This window comes from Vipera berus (genome assembly GCF_964194415.1).
Source record: "Vipera berus genome assembly, chromosome: 6".
Taxonomy (NCBI): Eukaryota; Metazoa; Chordata; class Lepidosauria; order Squamata; family Viperidae; genus Vipera; species Vipera berus.
In genome coordinates this window covers 50,440,742-50,461,062 of record NC_138208.1, presented here as the reverse complement: position 1 = coordinate 50,461,062, position 20,321 = coordinate 50,440,742, and the positions used below count along the sequence as shown (strand labels likewise).

The window sequence follows — 20,321 nt, the reverse complement described above, 5'->3', positions numbered from 1 at the left end:
TTTCACTACATTCCAAACTGAATAAGGGTCTCTTATACCAGCTATATCATCAATGATATCCATGATCTTCTTGCTTGATTAAAAAATAAATTATATCCACTGGATTACCTCATCCTAATCAATAGAAAACATATTTCTTTTACCACTTTAACACTGCATTAAATCAGAGTGCATAATTAGTCTTGTCTCTTTTCTGAAACACTGAATCAAAAAGTCTGCCCAGAATCTTGTGAACAAGTACATCCCTAATATTCAGGGTTTTCCCCCCTGAAGTGTAATAAGGGACAAATCTTCTATCTCTTTCAGGAAACAGTAAGGAATATGTAAGAGACAGCACTAGAGAGTACCTTGAGATTCTGGAATATTCAGAGAAATATTGCTATACACAATTGCTAGTGTATAACAGTGTTCATAAATCATGTTTTGTTTGAACCATGATTTGTCATATGCCTTAATTCACCCATAATTCTAAATTTCAGAATATAGATTATGAGGGTTCAGACATCATTGTAAAGTAAAATTTTAAAAAAAACCTAAATTATGGTTTAATAGAGTACAGTCAATTCAGCCATTTTCAATAAAAATAAACTGCTATTACTTTCGTATTATGATACTTAATATATAATATATTCAATAAAAATTAATTAAGTGCTGATAATAATGGATGACAGTGACCTCGGTGTATTTGTTATCAATCATTTATTACTGAAAACAAAGTGGATTTTCTTATCTGGCACATAAACAATTATTTCTACAAAAAGGAAACCCTACAAATCTTGATAATTTATACAAATATGCTTTCTCAAAAAATAAAAATTTAATTTAGTAAATTTGTGCTCTTATTTTTAAGCACTGTCTGCAATATCCACCACAAATCCCTGAGCAGAGACAATAATTTTAAACTTATTTGAAAATTGAGAGATATAAAGCCTAACCCTATACTGAAAATGAATGGAAAAACAAGATTTTAACAATTTGTTATTGTTCGGTTTGAGACAAGCAAAACTTCTGTACAACTTCATGGAAATCTAGTGTATAAGAAACGTAATTATGAATAAAGAACACAAAAAAGGAGACGGTATAATAAAAAGTAAAATGTTACAACTAGGAAGTTGACTTTGCATCTGATGCCTAAGTTTAACATTTCAGAATGTCATATTAATACAGTTAAATTGCTATCCTATACACAATTCCATGGAGTTTGACCCACTGAATTTAATTGGATTTACTCTTGAGTATACATACATAGGATGATGCTAAAAATTCAATCTTCATCATTAATACAGCATTTGATTTTACAGTTTTGAGAAAATGATGCAACAGTACATTGTTCCGTTAAATAGACACAAGCTAGCATTGCATTTTATCCATATCTGAATGCATAACAGTAAGAACGTTGAATTTCATAGGTTAACATTTTAGTTTTCTCTATCCCATAAAACAGTTTCTGGAACTGCACTTGGAAGGAAAAAATTTAAAGGTCACTCAACTGCACAAAGCTCTAAAATAAAATTGGCTAATGCAAAAAAAACTGAAATTAAAAGATGGTGCCTAATAATAAATTTTTTCTAACAATGGTACTCTAGTGGAAAATCAAGCAAGCTCAGAGTATCACCAAGGATGACATAAATTGTGGTTATGCTGAGAAAATAGCCCATTGTTCCTTAATAAGTCTACATAGAAAGCTGGGGTGACTAAAATGCACAAAATAAATGTGTTCCTGTTTCCTTCTAAACACCAATACATTCTTTAAACATTTAAAAGCACACCATGAAAAGCAACCAGAAGACTGGCAACAGTTGTGGAATCCTAGCTAAAGAACTATTAGCTACAGTTGGCAAATAAAAACCTTCAACAATGCATCACTTCCAAAGTAATAACAACAGAATGATATTCAATACAAACACTTTTTTTCAACTTAGGGAGGATTCTTAGAGACACCTAACCTTCAATCTATGATACTGCAGGATGTAGTGCCAGGATGCAAAGGATCATAGAACTAGCTCCCTATTTCTGAAACAATCATCCATGCTTCCCATTTTAATTTGAAATGGCTTTAAGTATGAATTTAGAATTGGCTATATATTTCATAGATGAAAAATTAAGTCAGCCAATAGCAAGCCCTTGAACATGTCTGCAATAGGTCTTTGGTGCCAGTCAAACTGATTTAAAACTGATGGTTGGGGATATATGCCATTTTGAAATTACAGTGTAATTTATTTAGTTAATAAAGGGATTTGGTAAATGGTCTAGTTTTTAAATAATGCTATTATGCAAATCATAAAAATTAGGCTAAATAAGCTGAAATATTAAACCTAAGAAAAGAATGCAGAATTGGGTTAGAATTTGCACACATTTTTCTCTTCATCTATAAATAAAATTAAATAAATGCAAAAATAATAAATGCAAAAAAATATTGTCAGTCACATAATTCCTTTTGGTCTAACACTTTGTGGATTCACTATTTTTTTTAAAAAATTAAGCTTTTAGTTTCTTGCAAATAGCACAATAGTTTATTTTTCACAATCAGTTGGTAAATCCTGCTGCTAACATTTCAAAAAAATGCATTCACCAAATGCATGCCTACAAATTTGTTGTTAATCCAATGACAACGTACTTGGAAAGTATATTTACACAAACTGGCAACCTGGGTATCAGTTTAATGGAGATAGTAGTTTGCTTTATGTGTGCTTGATGCACCATGTAATCAATCGATGAATGCATTCTACAGCATGTACAGATGCAACAAGCTACAAGTGTTTGCATATTTTCAAAAACAATGTTAGTAACATGTTCACCACACTGTTCTATCCTTTGCTTTCAATGTACTAAAAGGCAGAAAATGCATGTTTCTTCTTCATATGTCTACCCAGTTCATATTTAAAATGTTTGTATACAAATGGATTTCTTTTTAATAAAATATGTATTGTTGAAAAGAACAAACCTAAATCCATTCTTTATATTTAATTACTATGGACATGGCTCTCCAGCTTAACTGTGATCTGATCTTGGAAGTAAGGCAAGCTGGATAAAGCAACAAAGCATAACAAAGTTGAAGTTGAGAGCAAGGTTCAGTTCTCCTACCCAGTGGATAGGTTCGGTTTTAAAACACAGATCACTCCCATTTTGTACAAGGGCAAAGCAAAGATAGAAGCGTTTACTGTACAATATGGGTTCAGCAACCTGCTGTACTTTTAAAAGTAATTGACTATTCAGGCTCTGGAGCATAGTAGATTACAAGAAGATGACAGAGAGCTTGCCTTAATTCTTCATTTACTATTGTATATGGTTAATTCTATATTCCAAGTCTCCTTCACTGTTGCTTGCTTTTACACATTCAGAGGATAATTCACAGCCAGCCAGCCAGCCAACCAAGCAAACAGGTTGACAATATGCATTTGCCAGTGAAGATTAGACATGAAACCACATCTTTCTTTTTTTTTTTCAAATGATTGAGCTAGTACAGTATGTGAAGTAGCTCAGAAGGCAGGTCTGTGGATTTATACAATATCAAGACAAATAGCAAACACACTTAGTTTTAGTATACATTTAATGAATTACAGCCTAAAATAATAATTTAAGCCAGTCTTTATCCTCTTCTAAATTCTTAGTTTGACTGGAAGGATGCTCTATAGGCCAACATGACTTTTCTATCAGAAACCACATAAAAATGACCAAAGTGAGAATGAGTAATATGCCCTAGTGAATATGCTAAAGTGGGTCCCTTTCAGGTGATCCAGTTTCAGGATTTTGTTTTGTTTTTTTAAAAAAATTTCTAGGTTTGGGCAATAATTATTAAGTCCTTCATGAAACTTATCAAAAAGATTCTGCTCCTTTCTCATTTTCAATTAGAAACCTCAAAATGCAGCCCTGTAGGTACTCCTAGCAGCAATTACAACCTTTGACAATTACAGCTTAGTTAGCAAGAGCACTCAACAAATAGTACTCCAAAAGTTAGTTTGGATTTTAATTGTTTTCTAAACTCTTTGCAAACAGCAACAACAACACTTTTTTAAAACCCTGCATTATGTTTTGGTTGTTCTTAAGCCTTGTTTTTCCATAATATTCCAGAGTTTGCGAAGATTTGATTGTGTGATGACATCATCCGGTTTAAACTGAAGGGCATGGAGATAGTTTGATTCAGCCTCCAAAAGTTTGCCATTAAGATGAAGAATAGCTCCCAAATTCATTAAGGCAGCTGGGTACTGGACAAAAAGAAAAAGAATGGAGAAAACATGAGTTTATCTTTCTTAGCTTTCATCTAAGTAGCAAAATTATTCCTGTATGTTTTTGTAGGCTACTTTTATGGAAACAATTAAGCAAGTGGAAGAAGCATGAATGGTAAGTAAGGAATGGATTGATCAGATGCACAGCACACTTTGCAGTAAAATGTTCAAGATAGAGAACATTAACTCCTTTAATGTGCAAACCACAGGTAATAGGACTTCTTATCACCAAAAGCGTGCTCTCCACACACAAAAACTTTTTCTTCTTCTTACTTGATAAGGAAAATTGGAAGACAAATCAATTTTATTAGATGCTCATTTAAAACTTCCTAGCAAGCCTTGGACTTTGGGTTTTGCGCCCGTAGCACATGGCCGTGTGAGAGCAGATCTCCGCTCCCCATGGCTAGTTTCATCCTGCCAGGGGGACCCTAGATAGGTCCAAAGTTGCCCTGAAGAGGTGACCGTGAAGAAGGAGTGCCCCGTTGATCACGAAGCAATGCCGGTCACTTCATTTGATCCAGGGGAAGCCCTCCGAACCTGACAGGAGAAAGGCTAGCGTGAGATCAGCATCTAGCCCAAGCTACTTGCAGCCGAAGTCCCAGAGCAGAAACCTGAACACCGGTGAACAGTGTGCTTGGAATTGGTGAGAGTACTGATCTTCTTTCTTCTATCTACTAATTGAATCCTTGAGAAAGATCCCCAATCAAGAAAACCTCTGGAAGTGAAGGGAGGGGACTATATCCCCATTCCCTTAATAGTCGGAAGCAGTGAATTAATATTAAGGAGGAAAGAGATATACTAAAATTTGATTTAAAATACTACAGTCTGGATAAATCTAGGAACTAAGAAACTGTCAAGATTATACCCTAAAGACTTTTTGATGAAATTATAAAAATATATAACAAAATAACTTTTTGATTTAAAAAAAACTGAAAAAAGAAATAACTGCTGACATCTACTGGAGAATCAGTACTTAAATTGGAAAATTTGGACAGTTAGATGACTAACATATGAAGAAATTATGACTGATAAGAGTTGGATTGAATATAAGGGAAATTAAGCGTAAACAAAAATTATGAAAATAGGATGTATGCTGAACTAATGAGATGAGTTATAAGAATAATATGTTGGAAAAAAATGTCATACATAGAGATTATAACTATCTGTATAAATATAAAAAATGCCTATATCTAATCATATATATATGAAAATATTAAGATATTTGGTTAAGGTTGAAGAAGGAGAATATAAATGGGAGAAGGGAAGATCAAAGAAATATACCATTAATTAATATACTAATTATGGAATTACCAAACTTAATCATTATTGATTGTTAATTATTATTGCCCTTTTTTTCTTGTTAAAATATAAACCAAGACAACACGCTGTACCAGGCACTGGAGATTGTTATAGTTAAAAACCAATAAAATATTTATAAAAAAATAATAAAACTTCCTAGCAAGCCCATTCATGAGAAGGAATTAGAATTCAGTTTGATGAAATAAACAACTGTGTAACTTCTTTTATTCTGATGCCATGTACAATATCTTGATTATCGTCACTGCTGGCTCCAAATATTAATGTTATCAAGAAAGTATTATTATGTTCAATTGAAGAAAACAGGTTAAACATACATTTAAATGTAAATAATATGTTGCCTGACTGCATCACTGCAGCTACTTTGCAATGTGGCAAACAATTATGTTGAAATTTGAATGATTTTATGCCCAGCAGTCTCTAATAGGTTTGAGGGTTTATAAAAATAATTCTTAAGATTCAATTATGGTACTCATTAGTAATGCTGAATACTGCTGCTGCTGCATCATTAAAACTTTTAGAAATACTTAGTAGAGGATCCTAGGAAGTCTCCAGTTCCTTCCCGTCATACTGGAAATAAGCTTTCTGCTTCACATCATTCCACTACCTGGTAACTTTATACTGCTTCAGCCTCCTAAATGAATGAATGATACTGGAGCATGGGTGTCAAACTCTATTGTGACATACTGTGACGTATCGTGACATTTTTTGCCTTTGCGGAGCCAGGGTGGGTGTGGCCTGCACATGATGCATCCGACCCATGGGCCACCAGTTTGACACCCCTGTACTAGAGCATGCTATGTGCTGCAGATGCTCTGTTCAAAGAAGGAGTTAACCTGAGACAATGAAAGAGGGGCAATTTCAAGTGAATATGAGCTAAAGTAATGTTCTAGGAAAATAGCAGAAATTAGTCAGGAAGTTATACAATACAAGGAGAGAAACTGTCAGTAACAAATTCATTTATTGGGATATAGTATTTCAATACTTCCTAACAAAAAAGTATGGAGTTGTTAAATATGAGAATGATAACCACTACATTATTTAGCTTAGGTCATTATTACAGTAAACTAAAAATAACTAGTATTTCCTGAAAAATTTAAAGTATTTTTCTCATTGTTCTTGTGACATCGTAGATCTGCTTAGTACCACCACTGGTTATTAAATATATTGTGTGGGCACCAAGAGGTTGCCTGCTTCTGATGTAAAGTAATTACTGCCTAAGGTAAAGGTAAAGGTAAAGGCAAAGGTTCCCCCGCACATGCGTGTTAGTCGTTTCCGACTCTAGGGGCCGGTGCTCATCTCCGTTTCAAAGCCGAAGAGCCAGCGCTTGTCTGAGGACGTCTCCATGGTCATGTGGCCGGCATGACTAGACGCCAAAGGCGCACGGAACGCTGTTACCTTCCCACCGTAGTGGTCCCTATTTTTCTACTTGCATTTTTATGTGCTTTCAAACTGCTAGGTTGGCAGAAGCTGGGACGAGTAACAGGCGCTCACTCTGTTACGTGGCACTTGGGATTCGACCCGCCAAACTGCCGACCTTCTGATCGACAAGCTCAGCGTCCTAACCCACTGAGCCACTGCGTCCCTTTAATTACTGCCTATCTTCTTTCAAACTTTATTTTTTTATGTTTTACAGAGTGTTGTAAGACTTACACCTGTTTGGTTTTATAAAATCAATCCAAGTACCTCCTGAAGTGATTATTCTGCAGTGCACAAAATGCTTTTTGCTGTTCTGAACTACGGCAATTCTGGACATTCAGCATCACTAAGGAAAGCCTTTACTGAACCAGAAGAAACCTCAGACCTACTAAAGAGAGCTGGGCATGTGGTGTCAGATGAAAGGAAATATTATGATATTCTTCACAAAATACACAGTTTTGAAATCATTGATGCTCGCTGCCTACCATTTTGCTCAATGCTTAAATGCGTCCATCACTAATACAATTGTCCAGATCTGCTTTTATTACAAACATAGGAGTGATAGAAAAAGAGAAGTCTTTCAACTTGTCCAACCCAACAGAATGCACACTATCTGCCCAATTATTCCAAATACCATGTTATAAATTTTTAGTTCAGTTCTTCCTGCATCACACCTCCAATGAAAATGCTGCCCTTCCACACTTATAATATGCCCAGCTGAAGGCATGAAACTGGCACCTTGTCTAGAAGGGGCTTTTCAGCCAATTGTGCTAGATGTCATTCATGGCAAGCCAATCATAGTTTGAGGCCTGCAAAGGATAAAGGACTTTTTTTAAAAAAAAAACACAACCTGCCTCTTATCCTAGTAGCAATTGCATGCTGCCACCTGAAAATGGATTCACTTATTTTCTTTATACACACTGTATTTTATAAAAGACAGATGAAGATGATTTTCAGTATATTAGCTACTGGCCCGGTAATGTGGGACTTCTCCAACCACAGAACAAATGACATCCTGGCCACATGAAACAAAAGACGTCCTCTTCATTCATTTCCTTTTGGAGACAGAGTCTTTACATCAAAAGGAGCCAGCTGGCAGTTTTATTAAGCTTTTAATATAATTCTTTTATGGTTTTAGGGGAAATTATACAGTTATTAGGGAGGTTCCTGGGTAATCAGTTGCCCAGCCTGTAGAGATTTATGATCTTTCTCCAAAGATTGCAATGCTAGCAAAGAGGAGTGTATTGATAGTAGGTTCATCATGATGACCCAGTGAGTGATATTTTTACACTTGCAATTAAATTAGACTTGGGTCAAAAGGTACTTCTGTATGTCACTGTGGAAACCTACATACATGATTGGATGCCTAACTCATATTTACTACTATCAGGCAAGAATGGTACAGGGAGAATGAAAAAAAGATAACAGTAGAAAAGGAAGGCAATTAGAAGACTAGAAACAGCAAAAGAGTACTTTTTTCTGAATTCAGCTTGACAAGTAATAGTAGAAGGGACCATCTTTCACGAATGTTTGAAGTAAGAATTATTTATTTCTCCTCTTGTTCTTTTCTGTTGTGCCTCGCATTTCCCCTTTTCCTTTCTTATTGGTATTTTTTTTCTATATAGTTGCATTAAAAACATATAGACTAACAGAACACATTCTCTATCTAACCTTTATTTCATGGTAGGCAACCTATGGACTGTGCGGGGGCCAGTGGCTGGAGATACTTTTTAATTCACCCCCTACCTTTCTTGCCCAATCTGATTTAGTTTCAGATGAGAATGATTTTAAATGAGAACTGAGCACACTGGGGGCAACTTACTCTAACACTTTTATTTCCCCAAGTTCATCAACACGCTCTTGGCATCCTTAAAAGTAAAATGATGCATGACCACAAGACCCATTTTGCTTGAAAGCATGTCCATCTGCCCTTGAACTGTGCCCTGGGGTACCGGCACGGTTCAAGGATTAATCTAATCTGTTAAACCAACTCTCCTTTTGTGAAAACAAAGTCATACTCATGGGAATCATTTTATGTAAACTCTTACCAGAAAAACACTCTATCCTCATCCTCTGGAACTAGCTATTTCTTATTTCTGTCTTGATTATGCTTTCCTACTCTTCCATTGTTTAAATATACTTCTATTCACCTCTATTAATTTTCATATGGTATTTTCTTTCTTTAAACAAAATTTATCAAATATAATACTCATAAAGAAATCCCAACAAAATCAAATAAATACCTATCTCCTCCATGTGCCATTATTAAAACAGAGTTTGGAAGTGTATAGAATACACTTCTAGTCTGAAGGATCAACATGGAATTTTAAATAGCTATATTTAACGTATTTCCTTTTGTCAAATTCTGTGTGTATCTATTTGCATGGATCCCAATATGCACACTCTGACAAGCAGATTATAAATGCATGGCTGTATATCTTATTGAAAGTTGGCCTTGAGTGCTTATGTCAATAAATTTAGTAAATGAATACATTTATTTGTTAAAAAATAAAATGTTATTGATACATTTCAGAAACTGGAACTATATTTTTAAATAATAATATTTAACTGAAAGATTTTTCAATACTAATTGTTTCCTTAATTTTTCAGTTAATCCCATTTCTCACATTTTAATACCATTGATTCAAAAAATTGTATCCACTGTATTATATCCACTGTATTGAAGGAGCCTTGGTGGAGCAGTGGGCTAATGCCTTCTTAAGTAACACCAGCTGCCTCCAATTAGTGCAGGTTCGAGTCCCACCAGGCTCAAGGTTGACTCAGCCTTCCATCCTTCCGAGGTAGGTAAAATGAGGACCGAGATTGTTGGGGGCAATAAGCTGACTTTGTAATAATGCCGCTTGGGGGGGGGCTAATAAGCCCTAATAAGCAGGCATATACATAGAATGAAGGCTATTGCTAAGCACATTGGTTTGTGCTTAAATTGTAAGCCACCCTGAGTCTTCGGAGAAGGGCGGGATATAAATGGGATTAAAATAAAATAAAAATAAATAAATGTAAAGGCATTTTATGTTATAAATGTTACACTTCATCTGCCTGCCATTTTTATAAGCCAGTTCATATTAACTTTGAAGTTTTAGAAATTTCTCTGTCAAATAATCATAACAGCCTTTCCACAAAAGAAAAAAAAACATTAGCATATTATTGTTCTAAGATTCTTTGGTGAATAAGGTTAAACCTGTCCTTTAGTAACTTGCTTGCACGGGGACAGGAGTTAACAAGGAATTTCAACAGGCTGTCATGAAGCCAAAGCATGTGACAACTGTCCCTTTGTTGTTTTCTCATAGTGAAATCAGAGTGCAAGACTAAATTGAATTGGCTGATGTTGCTATGTCAAGTTAAACTTTGGTGATTACAATGTAAGTAAAAAGAGTATCTTCACAATATCTGCAAATGGTCTATCTAGTGCAATGGCCAGAAATATGTCTTTCAGGGTATTCAGCATTCATTGCTGCTGAAGGCAAACAGAAGAACTAAAACTGAGGCCAACATAAAGTATATTTGATACAAATATATGATGGAAACAATCTAAATATAGCAAGTATAGATAACAACATATTATTTTACTTGATAATCATTTTTGAATCTTCTTAAAAGAAATTTAAGAATTAATTTGGAGTAAACTGTCCTACCACAAAAAATGTTAAGCCACAGCAGCCACTCTGCCTTTGAAAAGGAATGAGGACTTCAGGAAAATGTGTAAGTTTTGAATACTAATCAAACGATCAAATTACGTGCATCTGTATATTCATACAATCATTTAAGCTACTTTAGACAGATTAGAAAGACACTGAATGCATAACATAATAATAATAATAATAATAATAATAATAATAATAATAATAATAATAATAATAATAATAATAATAATAATATATGATTTATCTATGATTTTCCAGGCCCCTTCTCATTTATTTACCATTGTAGCAGGTCAACTATTGGTTTTTAAACAGCTGCATTAATTTGCTGGGTGATACAACATGGCAAAGTGTATATAAATATACATCTACAGAGGTAATTTCAATGAGGTTAAATTCCCTGAGTCCTCAAGCTAGTTCAAAGTATTGTTTTCTGTATTCAGTGTGCCTATTTGGTTTTCTAAAGAACAGCCATGGGGCTTTTGTTGCTGGAAAAGATTTAATTTCTGAAAAACATGGCATCCAGATACGTCGGCTTAATATTAGGGCAGTTGTCCTTGAGCGAGCTCTGTTCCGAAGGGTTGTTTGCTATTTGAAAACACATACAGTAGCTTTATAAAGAGGAATGAAATAATAAAAGAGAAAACAAAAAAGATTTATCTGCAGGGTGCATCACCAGAATCAGGGTGGTTCTGCTTCATCTAGCCAATGACCATGCTATAATGTGCTGTCAGGCCTTTTCATCCTCATGTGGTGATAGCAAGCATTTTACTTGAACTTTTATTTCTGCTGTTACTGCCAGACTGCAATGTGTGATTTTCAAAAGCAATCAAAATGTCAAACCAGTATTTTTTATGGCTAAAAAGAACCATGCACTGCTGAATCACTTTGGAGTTGGCATTTATTTTTTGACAGACCCCAATGTGTTACTTTCACAACACATACTGTAAGGATATGGAGCTGCCTTTCGGGTTCTTGGTGATGCTGCTTAAGCAACTTGAATAGATGAATTTTACAGTCTGGTAGAAAGAAGTTCCCTGAGGATGAGCTTCAGCCTGAGTCTGAAAGCTCGGAAGACTAAACCTCTGGTCCCAGTGACCCATTCATATTGGAACCTGCAACATTATCACATGATCTTCCTCTGGAGGAGAAAGCTCCAATTTTAAATAATAGAAAGTTACACAAAATAAATGTCCTCTTCATGGTAGTTTTTCTTCTTTCAAGTGATTATTATAAAAATTTACTTGGCGTGATTAAAAAAATGTGTAATGTTAACACATTTCAAACACTACTATGCCCTATATATCTGATTCAATTACAACAATGTTAGAAATTGTTGCAAGGGGCTTCTGGACAAGCTATAGGGACCTGAAGATGGCTCTATGAAAGCAGAGCCAATGATTGCAGCAAAGACCAAGGAACAAGTAAGTAGACCAATTTTTCAAAACCTCTCTGGAGAAGGAGAGAACAGGAGGTAGCTCACATGTTCTCTTGATGCCTCTCCTGGCAAGGAGATGACAGGATGGTAATTTTCTGTGGGTCTGAATACTTGGAGATGATGGGATGAGCCAGCTGGCTCACAGCAGAGCCTTTTAAAGGACATGAAGCTCAGAGACCTCCCTTTCTAACCCCTTTTGCCTATTAACTATTCTAAAGTTGTTAAAGACCTCCAGAATGAAGGATTTGAAAAGTCTTCATTGGGTAAGTTTATCTTCAGCTATGATGAAGAAAAGAAAAATTAAATACAAACTTATGAACTTAAAAGAATTTGAAATAAACAGCAAAAAGCTAAATAAGATTTTAATCTAAGAAAGTTATGAATGGTTTAAAGCAGTGTTTTTCAACCTTTTTTGGGCAAAGGCACACTTGTTTCATGAAAAAAATCACGAGGCACTCCACCATTAGAAAATGTTAAAAAATTTAACTCTGTGCCTATATTGACTATAGGCCTAAGGTACAAAGATGCACCAGTTTCTTCCACATTCTGGAAACACAGACACAGAAAAATAATACAGTAAGTTTAAAAATCACAGACAGCAGCCCTTGGAATATAGCTAGCTGATCATTTTGTTAGATTTTACAAATTCCTTTGACTGGGATTCCAACCCTGCATGAGGTAAATGGTATGTCTTGTAATTATTGCAGTGGAGCAGATAACAGTCTGCTCTACTAAATTTTGATTCAAAGATTTGAGAAAACCTTAATTATGAATGAAATGAATTGTTATTCCAAAGCCCAGTCCCAGATCCCTCAGATCAGTATTTCCCAATATCAAATGATACTTCCAAATCTTGCAAGCAAGAGCAAGATCCCCAATTCTGCACTTCCTTCTGCATGAAAAATGTTAGAGAAGACCCCTTTTGGGTTTGGGTTTGTTTTTTTAAAAAAACAGCCGCCTTTTTCAACTGTGAAAGCAAATGCAGCCAGCATCTTAAACCAAAATCTAAACATGGAGGACCTTCATCTCTCATCCAGAGAGGAGGTCTCTTTCAAGAAGCAGAAACTCCAAAACCGATCTCGATTTTACATAGTCGGAACATTATTTTCCTTCCTTTCTTCTCCACTATCTCCCCTTCTACGACCTTTGAATATGGAGAAAAAAATCAAATCCCTAACTCTTAATGATAGACGAGGCAAGGAATCCCCACCCCAAATTTCCCCACCCCGGAGCGGAGAGGGTCTTGCTCCTTAAACTCATCATTTCCCCCTCCAGCATCTTAGATATCAGAAAAATCAGATGGCCATTCTCCCAAATAGACCGGGGGAGGGGGGAAAGCAGGTCTCCGAGGCCGCTTCTTCCGAAATGTGTCCTTGAATGATGGCCGGGAAGCCCCTCGCGGGCATCAGGCGTGGAGAAAGTGGACCCCGGGCCTGCCAGAACGGGAATGGAGGCAGTTGGATCCAGGCGACTACGGCGCCAGCCGTTTCTAAAGGGGCCTGAGGGTGCCTTACCTAACGAGGAGGCAAACCGAGCGGCCAGCTCCAAAGGGGCCTCCGCCGTCTCCTGCTGGGGTTCGCTTTGCCGATGTCTCCTCTGCCCCTTCCCTCGCTCGGCCCCAACTCGGGGGGGGGGAAGCGGGGAGGAGCTTTTGACATTTTTTTTAAAATCTTTCCCACGGCACACCAGGCAACATCTCGCGGCACACTAGTGTGCCGTGGAACAGTGGTTGAAAAACACTGGTTTAAAGGTTCAGGTAAATTGGAAACTGTAACTTTTACTATAAGATATGGAATTATAAAAAAAATAAACGTCTTGTGGGAAGCAGATAACATTTTGGTTATCCAGACAGTTGCAAGTCATAACAAAAGATAAGTTGTGATTTTAGAAACTGGACACTAGAGAAAACTAAAGATTTAAAGCAGAAAAAAACATGTTTGATGTCAGTTAATACTGATGTTATAAAATGACAGAAAACATTATAACATCAGAAATGTTAAGATTTTTGAAGACTCGAGCCAGAATTTATTAACTACAATATCAACACTTTCAGTAATTATGTCTGCTTCTATGGATGGACTTTATTTATGATGGAATGACAGAGGTGGAACAAATTTTAACTGACAAGACAGAGAAATTACAGAATGTGATCTACAAATAACAGGCCAAGAGAATAATTTGGAAAAGGATACTTTACTTGATATACAAAAGAAACTGCCTGAAATTTTAAAAATCAAAAGGGAAAAAGAAATGATAAACCAAAGGAATGGCCTGGAAAATGTTTTCCTATTAGATCCACAAAAGAGATTTGTTGAAGCTTTGAAGATATCTGTAGGATGGGGATTCAGAAGAATTGAAGAAAAATCAAATCCTATGACAATATTTGACTGAATTAAAGACTGGGACTTTTAGAAGTAAAAGGAATATAAAATTGGTTCATTTGTTCTAGGTTAGATTTTTTTGTTATTTTTTGCAATGCACTAGCAACTATTTATGGAATTTTTGCGGGATTGAAAAGTTGATATTTTATGGATTTATTTATAGACAACATCTGGGATATGGGATGAAGAGGTATCTATTTAATCTGATAGGCGCTGAAGAGTTATTAAATTTGTTTAGATTTAAATTTGTTGTGATGAAGGTTGGTAGTCACTTCTTTATATATTTCTTTTTTCTTTATTATTATTATTATTATTATTATTATTTGGATTTATATACCGCCCCTCTCCCGAAGGACTCGGGGCGGTGTATATATTATATTCTTTGTTTTTTTTCTTTTTCCCTGCACTTTTTTCTTTCCATCTATTCTTTTTCTATAAATTTAATTTGTATTAGTTTTTATTATTATAATTAAAATTCTTAATAAAATTACATTAAAAAAGAAATTGTTCATGCCAACCACAATTATTAAATCAGTTGTACCTCAAGCCAAAGGGACAATCAATGTGTGTTTGAAAACAACATTTTAAATTCTTTGTGCATTCTATGAAGAACAGTACCAGGAAATTTCCATTGGCAGAAAATATGCTGCCTAGGCAGGGAATAACAACAACAACAACAACAACAATAATTATAATTTGCAATCATGTAATTCTAACGCTGAAAAATCTACAATGATTGTCAGTTTGGCTCAATTTAAAGTATTAGTTTTATCCTCTAATGATTTAAACAGCTTAGGGTATACAGGGTATATAATCCCTGAAGGATTATCTGCCTTGAAATAATAGAAAATACTTGTAGCTCAGGTTTTAGATTTGGGCTGTGGTTTGTTCTCCAAGGTTGTTTCAATATAATTTCTGAACGTTTTGTTACCAAACTAGGTAACATCAGCAGCAGGATTTCTTGTCCTATTCTCCTTAGCTTATAAATGTCAACAAGACAATAACTGCCCTGTATGTACCTGTCTAATTAAGAATTGCAGGATAAGCTGTTATAGAACACTGCAGCTTGCAAATAGAGAAGCTGGTTAGAAAAGCCAGTTCTTGCTTATTCATATTTTTAAAAGTCATTTTTTTCTTTTTTTGCAAAATACTAAAAGTAAAGGTAAAGGTTCCCCCGCACATGTGTGCTAGTCGTTTCCGACTCTAGGGGCCGGTGCTCATCTCCGTTTCAAAGCCGAAGAGCCAGCGCTTGTCCGAGGATGTCTCCATGGTCATGTGGCCGGCATGACTAGACGCCAAAGGAGCACGGAACGCCGTTACCTTCCCACCGTAGTGGTCCCTATTTTTCTACTTGCATTTTTACGTGCTTTCAAACTGCTAGGTTGGCAGAAGCTGGGACGAGTAACAGGTGCTCACTCTGCTACGCGGCACTCGGGATTCGACCCGCCAAACTGCCGACCTTCTGATCGACAAGCTCAGCGTCCTAACCCACTGAACCACCGCATCCCTTTGCAAAATACTACAAAATACTACAAAGGAAAAATAAATAAATATTCCACACACAAACCTACAGATAGTCTTTGCCTTGCCACCATTTATTTAATGACTATTTAAAGTTATGATGGTGCTGAAAAAAGTGATTTATGATTAGTCCTCATAGTTGTGACTGTTGCAATATCCCTGCAGTCATGTGATCCAAATTTGGGTACTTGGAAACTAACATATATTTATGATGGTTCAAATGTACTAGGGTCACATGATCACCATTTGCGACCTTGCAGCTGGTTTCCAAAAAGCAAAGTCAATGGGAGGCTGGATTTGCTTAATAAATACACCAAAATTGAGCACAACCCATTTAATGACTGTATTACTTAGCTATCAAATTCCAATCCCATTTGTAGTCATATATTGAGGACAATCTGTATATCAGATATGTTCCAAGAATTATCCATCCAACAATATTAAGGAGAACAAAGAGATCAATTGGCTCAACCTGAAAATAAATTGGGATCTGTCATTACAGTATAAACTTCTTGTGAAATATCATGTTCTGAACTTGCTTTAAAGTATGTGAGTGGTATCTGACATTTACATTTCAATACAATTATATTTGCTGTTTAAAATACAGCTGAAATATAAATTCCAACTTGGGGCAAATAAATATTATGTGGTAACGTGGAATCTGCCCAAGAACTAAGAATGGATTCTACATTTTTTTTCAATAGCTATATATCAAGAGTTTAATACACAGTGGGAAAAAATCCTAAACAATTATTCGTTCATTCCATAGGGAAACAAGCCTAAAATATTATTTAATTAGCATAATCTCACTTCCTAAAGAATCATAATCTTTTAAATGTTGTACTCATATAGTTTTGGAAAAAACAAAGCACATATGTGTTCCAGACATCATAAATTGCTTACAATTAAACTTCCCTGGTTCTTTATCCCAAATATTTTCAGAATTATGCTGCATATAATTATATGCCATATGGAAAATATAAGCATGTTCAAATCATTGAATTTTTATTTATGGGTGTCAGGCTGTATCTTTTTATGCCCAAGACACAGTTTAATCATCAGAACATACAGAACTTTGTTGCATCTATTAGATAGTAAATCTCTCTACATATGGTTATACTTTTTATTGTATCAGAATTATAATCAAAGTCAAAGGCAGTTTTGTATCTTTTGCACATTTTATATTTCATGCTAGGAGCCACTGGTAAAGTATATATATGTGATGATTACATATAATTATGTTCAATATGTACTGATCTATATAAGTACAACACAATAATTTTTGCAGTATCTGCACTATGAGCTATTTTTAAAAAAAGGTTAAAATGTTTCTGATATTTCAATCTTTTCCTGATGCCTCAAGTAATATATTGTATTAGAAGTTTGATTCAACCGATAAAATATAACCTCCAAGTAACAGGCTCAGTTACAATACACCAGTGAGGTTTTTTTTTTTTAAATTCCATTTATATCCCGCCCTTCTCCGAAGACTCAGGGCGGCTTACAAGCTTAGCAGTAGCCTTCATTCTATGAGTTCAAGTTAGTATGGTCAATAATACTTGTTCCTATTAATTACATGGCAATTTATCTCTTATCTGTTGCTCCATGTGCTAGTTCCATCATTAGTTTCCCCTGTTCATTTATTGTGAAGTTCATGAGGAAACTGCACTGCCTATAATGAAAACTGACTGAGAAATGGGTTAGATAGGGGACTGGCATTCTCACGGCCCAGATTCATACCTCTTTCTAAATTCCACTGATAAGTATCTGGAGTAATTTTCTTCTCATTCATTTTTTTTTCAATCTGCAGCATAAGCTTTTCTAAACCTGACACTGACTATCCGTTTGACAAAGACAGTCTTTGCCCTAAGACTTTTTATACTATGTAGGGAATACAACATAACAAAGCTTCTCATACAAAAGCTTAGTAGATTAAGCTTACTTCATCACTGATGACTATACAATGTCTTAAAAGTAAACGTTAAAAAAGTTTAAAAAAAGTTCAAGTTACATGCTTACTATCACCACATGAGGATGAAAAGGCCTGACAGCACATTATAGGCATGGTCATTGGCAAGATCCCCCCTGATGCAAACAGAGAAGAGGCGCTGAAGGCTCTCTGTCATACCATCAGTGACTTAAAAACTACTCACCCAGAGGGTGCATTTATTGCAGTGGGAGACTTTAACCAAGTGGATTTGAAAGCTACCCTGCCACATTTCCAACAATATGTGGACTTTGCAAGATGATTGAGAGCATCCTGTCATACAAGCATCACAGTCTGATTTGGAAGCATCACTACTTCAGACAGGAAGGCGGTGCAGAGTGGTGAGGATGGCCGAAAAGATCATTGGCAGTTCCCTCCCTCCCTCCCATCTAGGACATAGCACAGAAGCGTTGCTTGAACAGATTATCTGGGACACTACTCATCTTCTTCACAACCTGTTTTCCTTGTTACCTTTTGGGAGGACGCCTTGTGGTATCCGTAGCAGAACATCCAGATTCATCCATAGTTTCATTCCATACAGCATTAACCTTGTGAACTCTCAGGCTTCCTCCTTCCATTATATATTCAAGTTGGACAGTATTTAATATTTTGTATGTATATGTAGGGGTGTGGGTCTATACATATGTTGTATGTAGTATGTTTTGGGGGGTTTCATGTATGTGTCTCACTTTGAGAGCAGGCAACTAAATTTCATTTTTCAGTAAAAAATGACAATAAAGATTATCTCTTAACCACCCTGATTCTGGTGATGACCCTGCACTACTGAAGAAAGTATTCTGGAAAGGTTATTGTTTAAGATATATCCCTAAATCAGTTAGTGATTGAGACTCAGTTAGAATTAATCATGCTGGGTTTGACAATCCTAACTGGGAAAAAAAATCATCCCACTACACAGTATTGTATTCCTTTCATCTGCAATTATCTGCCACAAGAGAATATAACCATTATTGGGTATAGAACTAAAGATCTTAGCACTATTTTTATGTATATATGGTTATTATGGTCTTAGCAGACTGTACTATATGGTTTGCATTTGTGTATGATGCTAATATCTGTCTATCTGTCATCTACCTACCTACCTACCTACCTGTCGTTTGCCTATCTGCCTATCTACCTGTCTATTATCAGTATTCAGCAACTGTATATAACGCTGTACCTTATCTCCTAGATTTTTTTGGCCTGGACTACAGTTGAGGCTAAACTGCTTCAATTAATTCTTGTACAGTCCTCAAGAGGAATGTTGGGTGACAGCTGCTGCTCCTGCTGCTTAAGGCAACAACCTCATTCTACCAATGATACGGTCAGTCCTTGACAAAAAAATTGTTAATGAAAGCTGACAGAATGTCAGAAATATCAGTTATCAACTGGAAAAATATATATGCAAAAAGTATATATTGTGGTAAAGGAAGAAGTCCAGGAGGAGGAGTCAATAAATACCATGTTTTGTCTTGTACTTTGTTGCATTAAATCCAATAGTGTCCATTTCTTTAGCTGTACCAAATATCTTTATGGATAATTTGGTATTCAGTACAGCTAAAGAAATGGATACTATTAGATTTAATGCAACAAAGTACAAGACAAAACATGGTATTTATTTAAAGAATATTTAATATTCATGTGAGTCCTACATTTATTTTTTATTTTTTTATTTTTTTTTTATTTTTATTCCATTTATATCCCGCCCTTCTCCGAAGACTCAGGGCGGCTTACAAGCTTAGCAGTAGCCTTCATTCTATGTATATGCCTGCTTGTTAGGGCTTTCACACACACCCCAAGCGGCATTATTACAAAGTCAGCTTAATTGCCCCCAACAATCTGGGTCCTCATTTTACCTACCTCGGAAGGATGGAAGGCTGAGTCAACCTTGAGCCTGGTGGGATGCGAACCTGCACTAATTGCAGGCAGCTGGTGTTACTTAAGGAGGCATTAGCCCACTGCTCCACCAAGGCTCTTACAGAAACTAAAGATCTGACTTCCTCAAAGTTTATTTTAATTCATTTTCTTGCTTTCTCTGACATAGGGGTGTGGGTCTATACATATGTTGTATGTATGTCTAGTATGTCTAGGTATATGTCATGTATGTGTTTCACTTTGAGAGCAGGCAACTAAATTTCATTTTTGATGGGTGCCGTTGTGCCCATAGTAAAAAAAAATGACAATAAGCCTTGCTTTGCCTTGCCTTATACTGTCTTAGCAGGTGGCAGCCTCGTGCTGACCTAGGCTTGCTCTGAAATAAAGCTTGGCTGGGTTTGGGTGGGAGATTTCAGGGGTCACTGCTGGCGGGGCGGGGGGAGATAGACTTGATTGGGAATCAAAATGCTTCCTGAAAGAACGTTTCTCTAAACTTCTGTA

The 20,321-nt window shown here is 35.9% G+C and overlaps 1 protein-coding gene across 1 annotated transcript in view; it reads right to left on the bottom strand.

Annotated features, from left to right (window-relative positions):
* Positions 1-690: 690 nt before the first annotated feature.
* Positions 691-20,321, bottom strand: part of TMTC2 (transmembrane O-mannosyltransferase targeting cadherins 2) — a 235,336-nt gene continuing 215,705 nt past the window's right edge. The window contains exon 12 of the mRNA XM_081330298.1: positions 691-4,205. Within this exon, the coding sequence (XP_081186424.1) occupies positions 4,026-4,205 (180 nt within the window). The 3' untranslated portion in view covers positions 691-4,025. The remainder of the gene's footprint in view (positions 4,206-20,321) is intronic.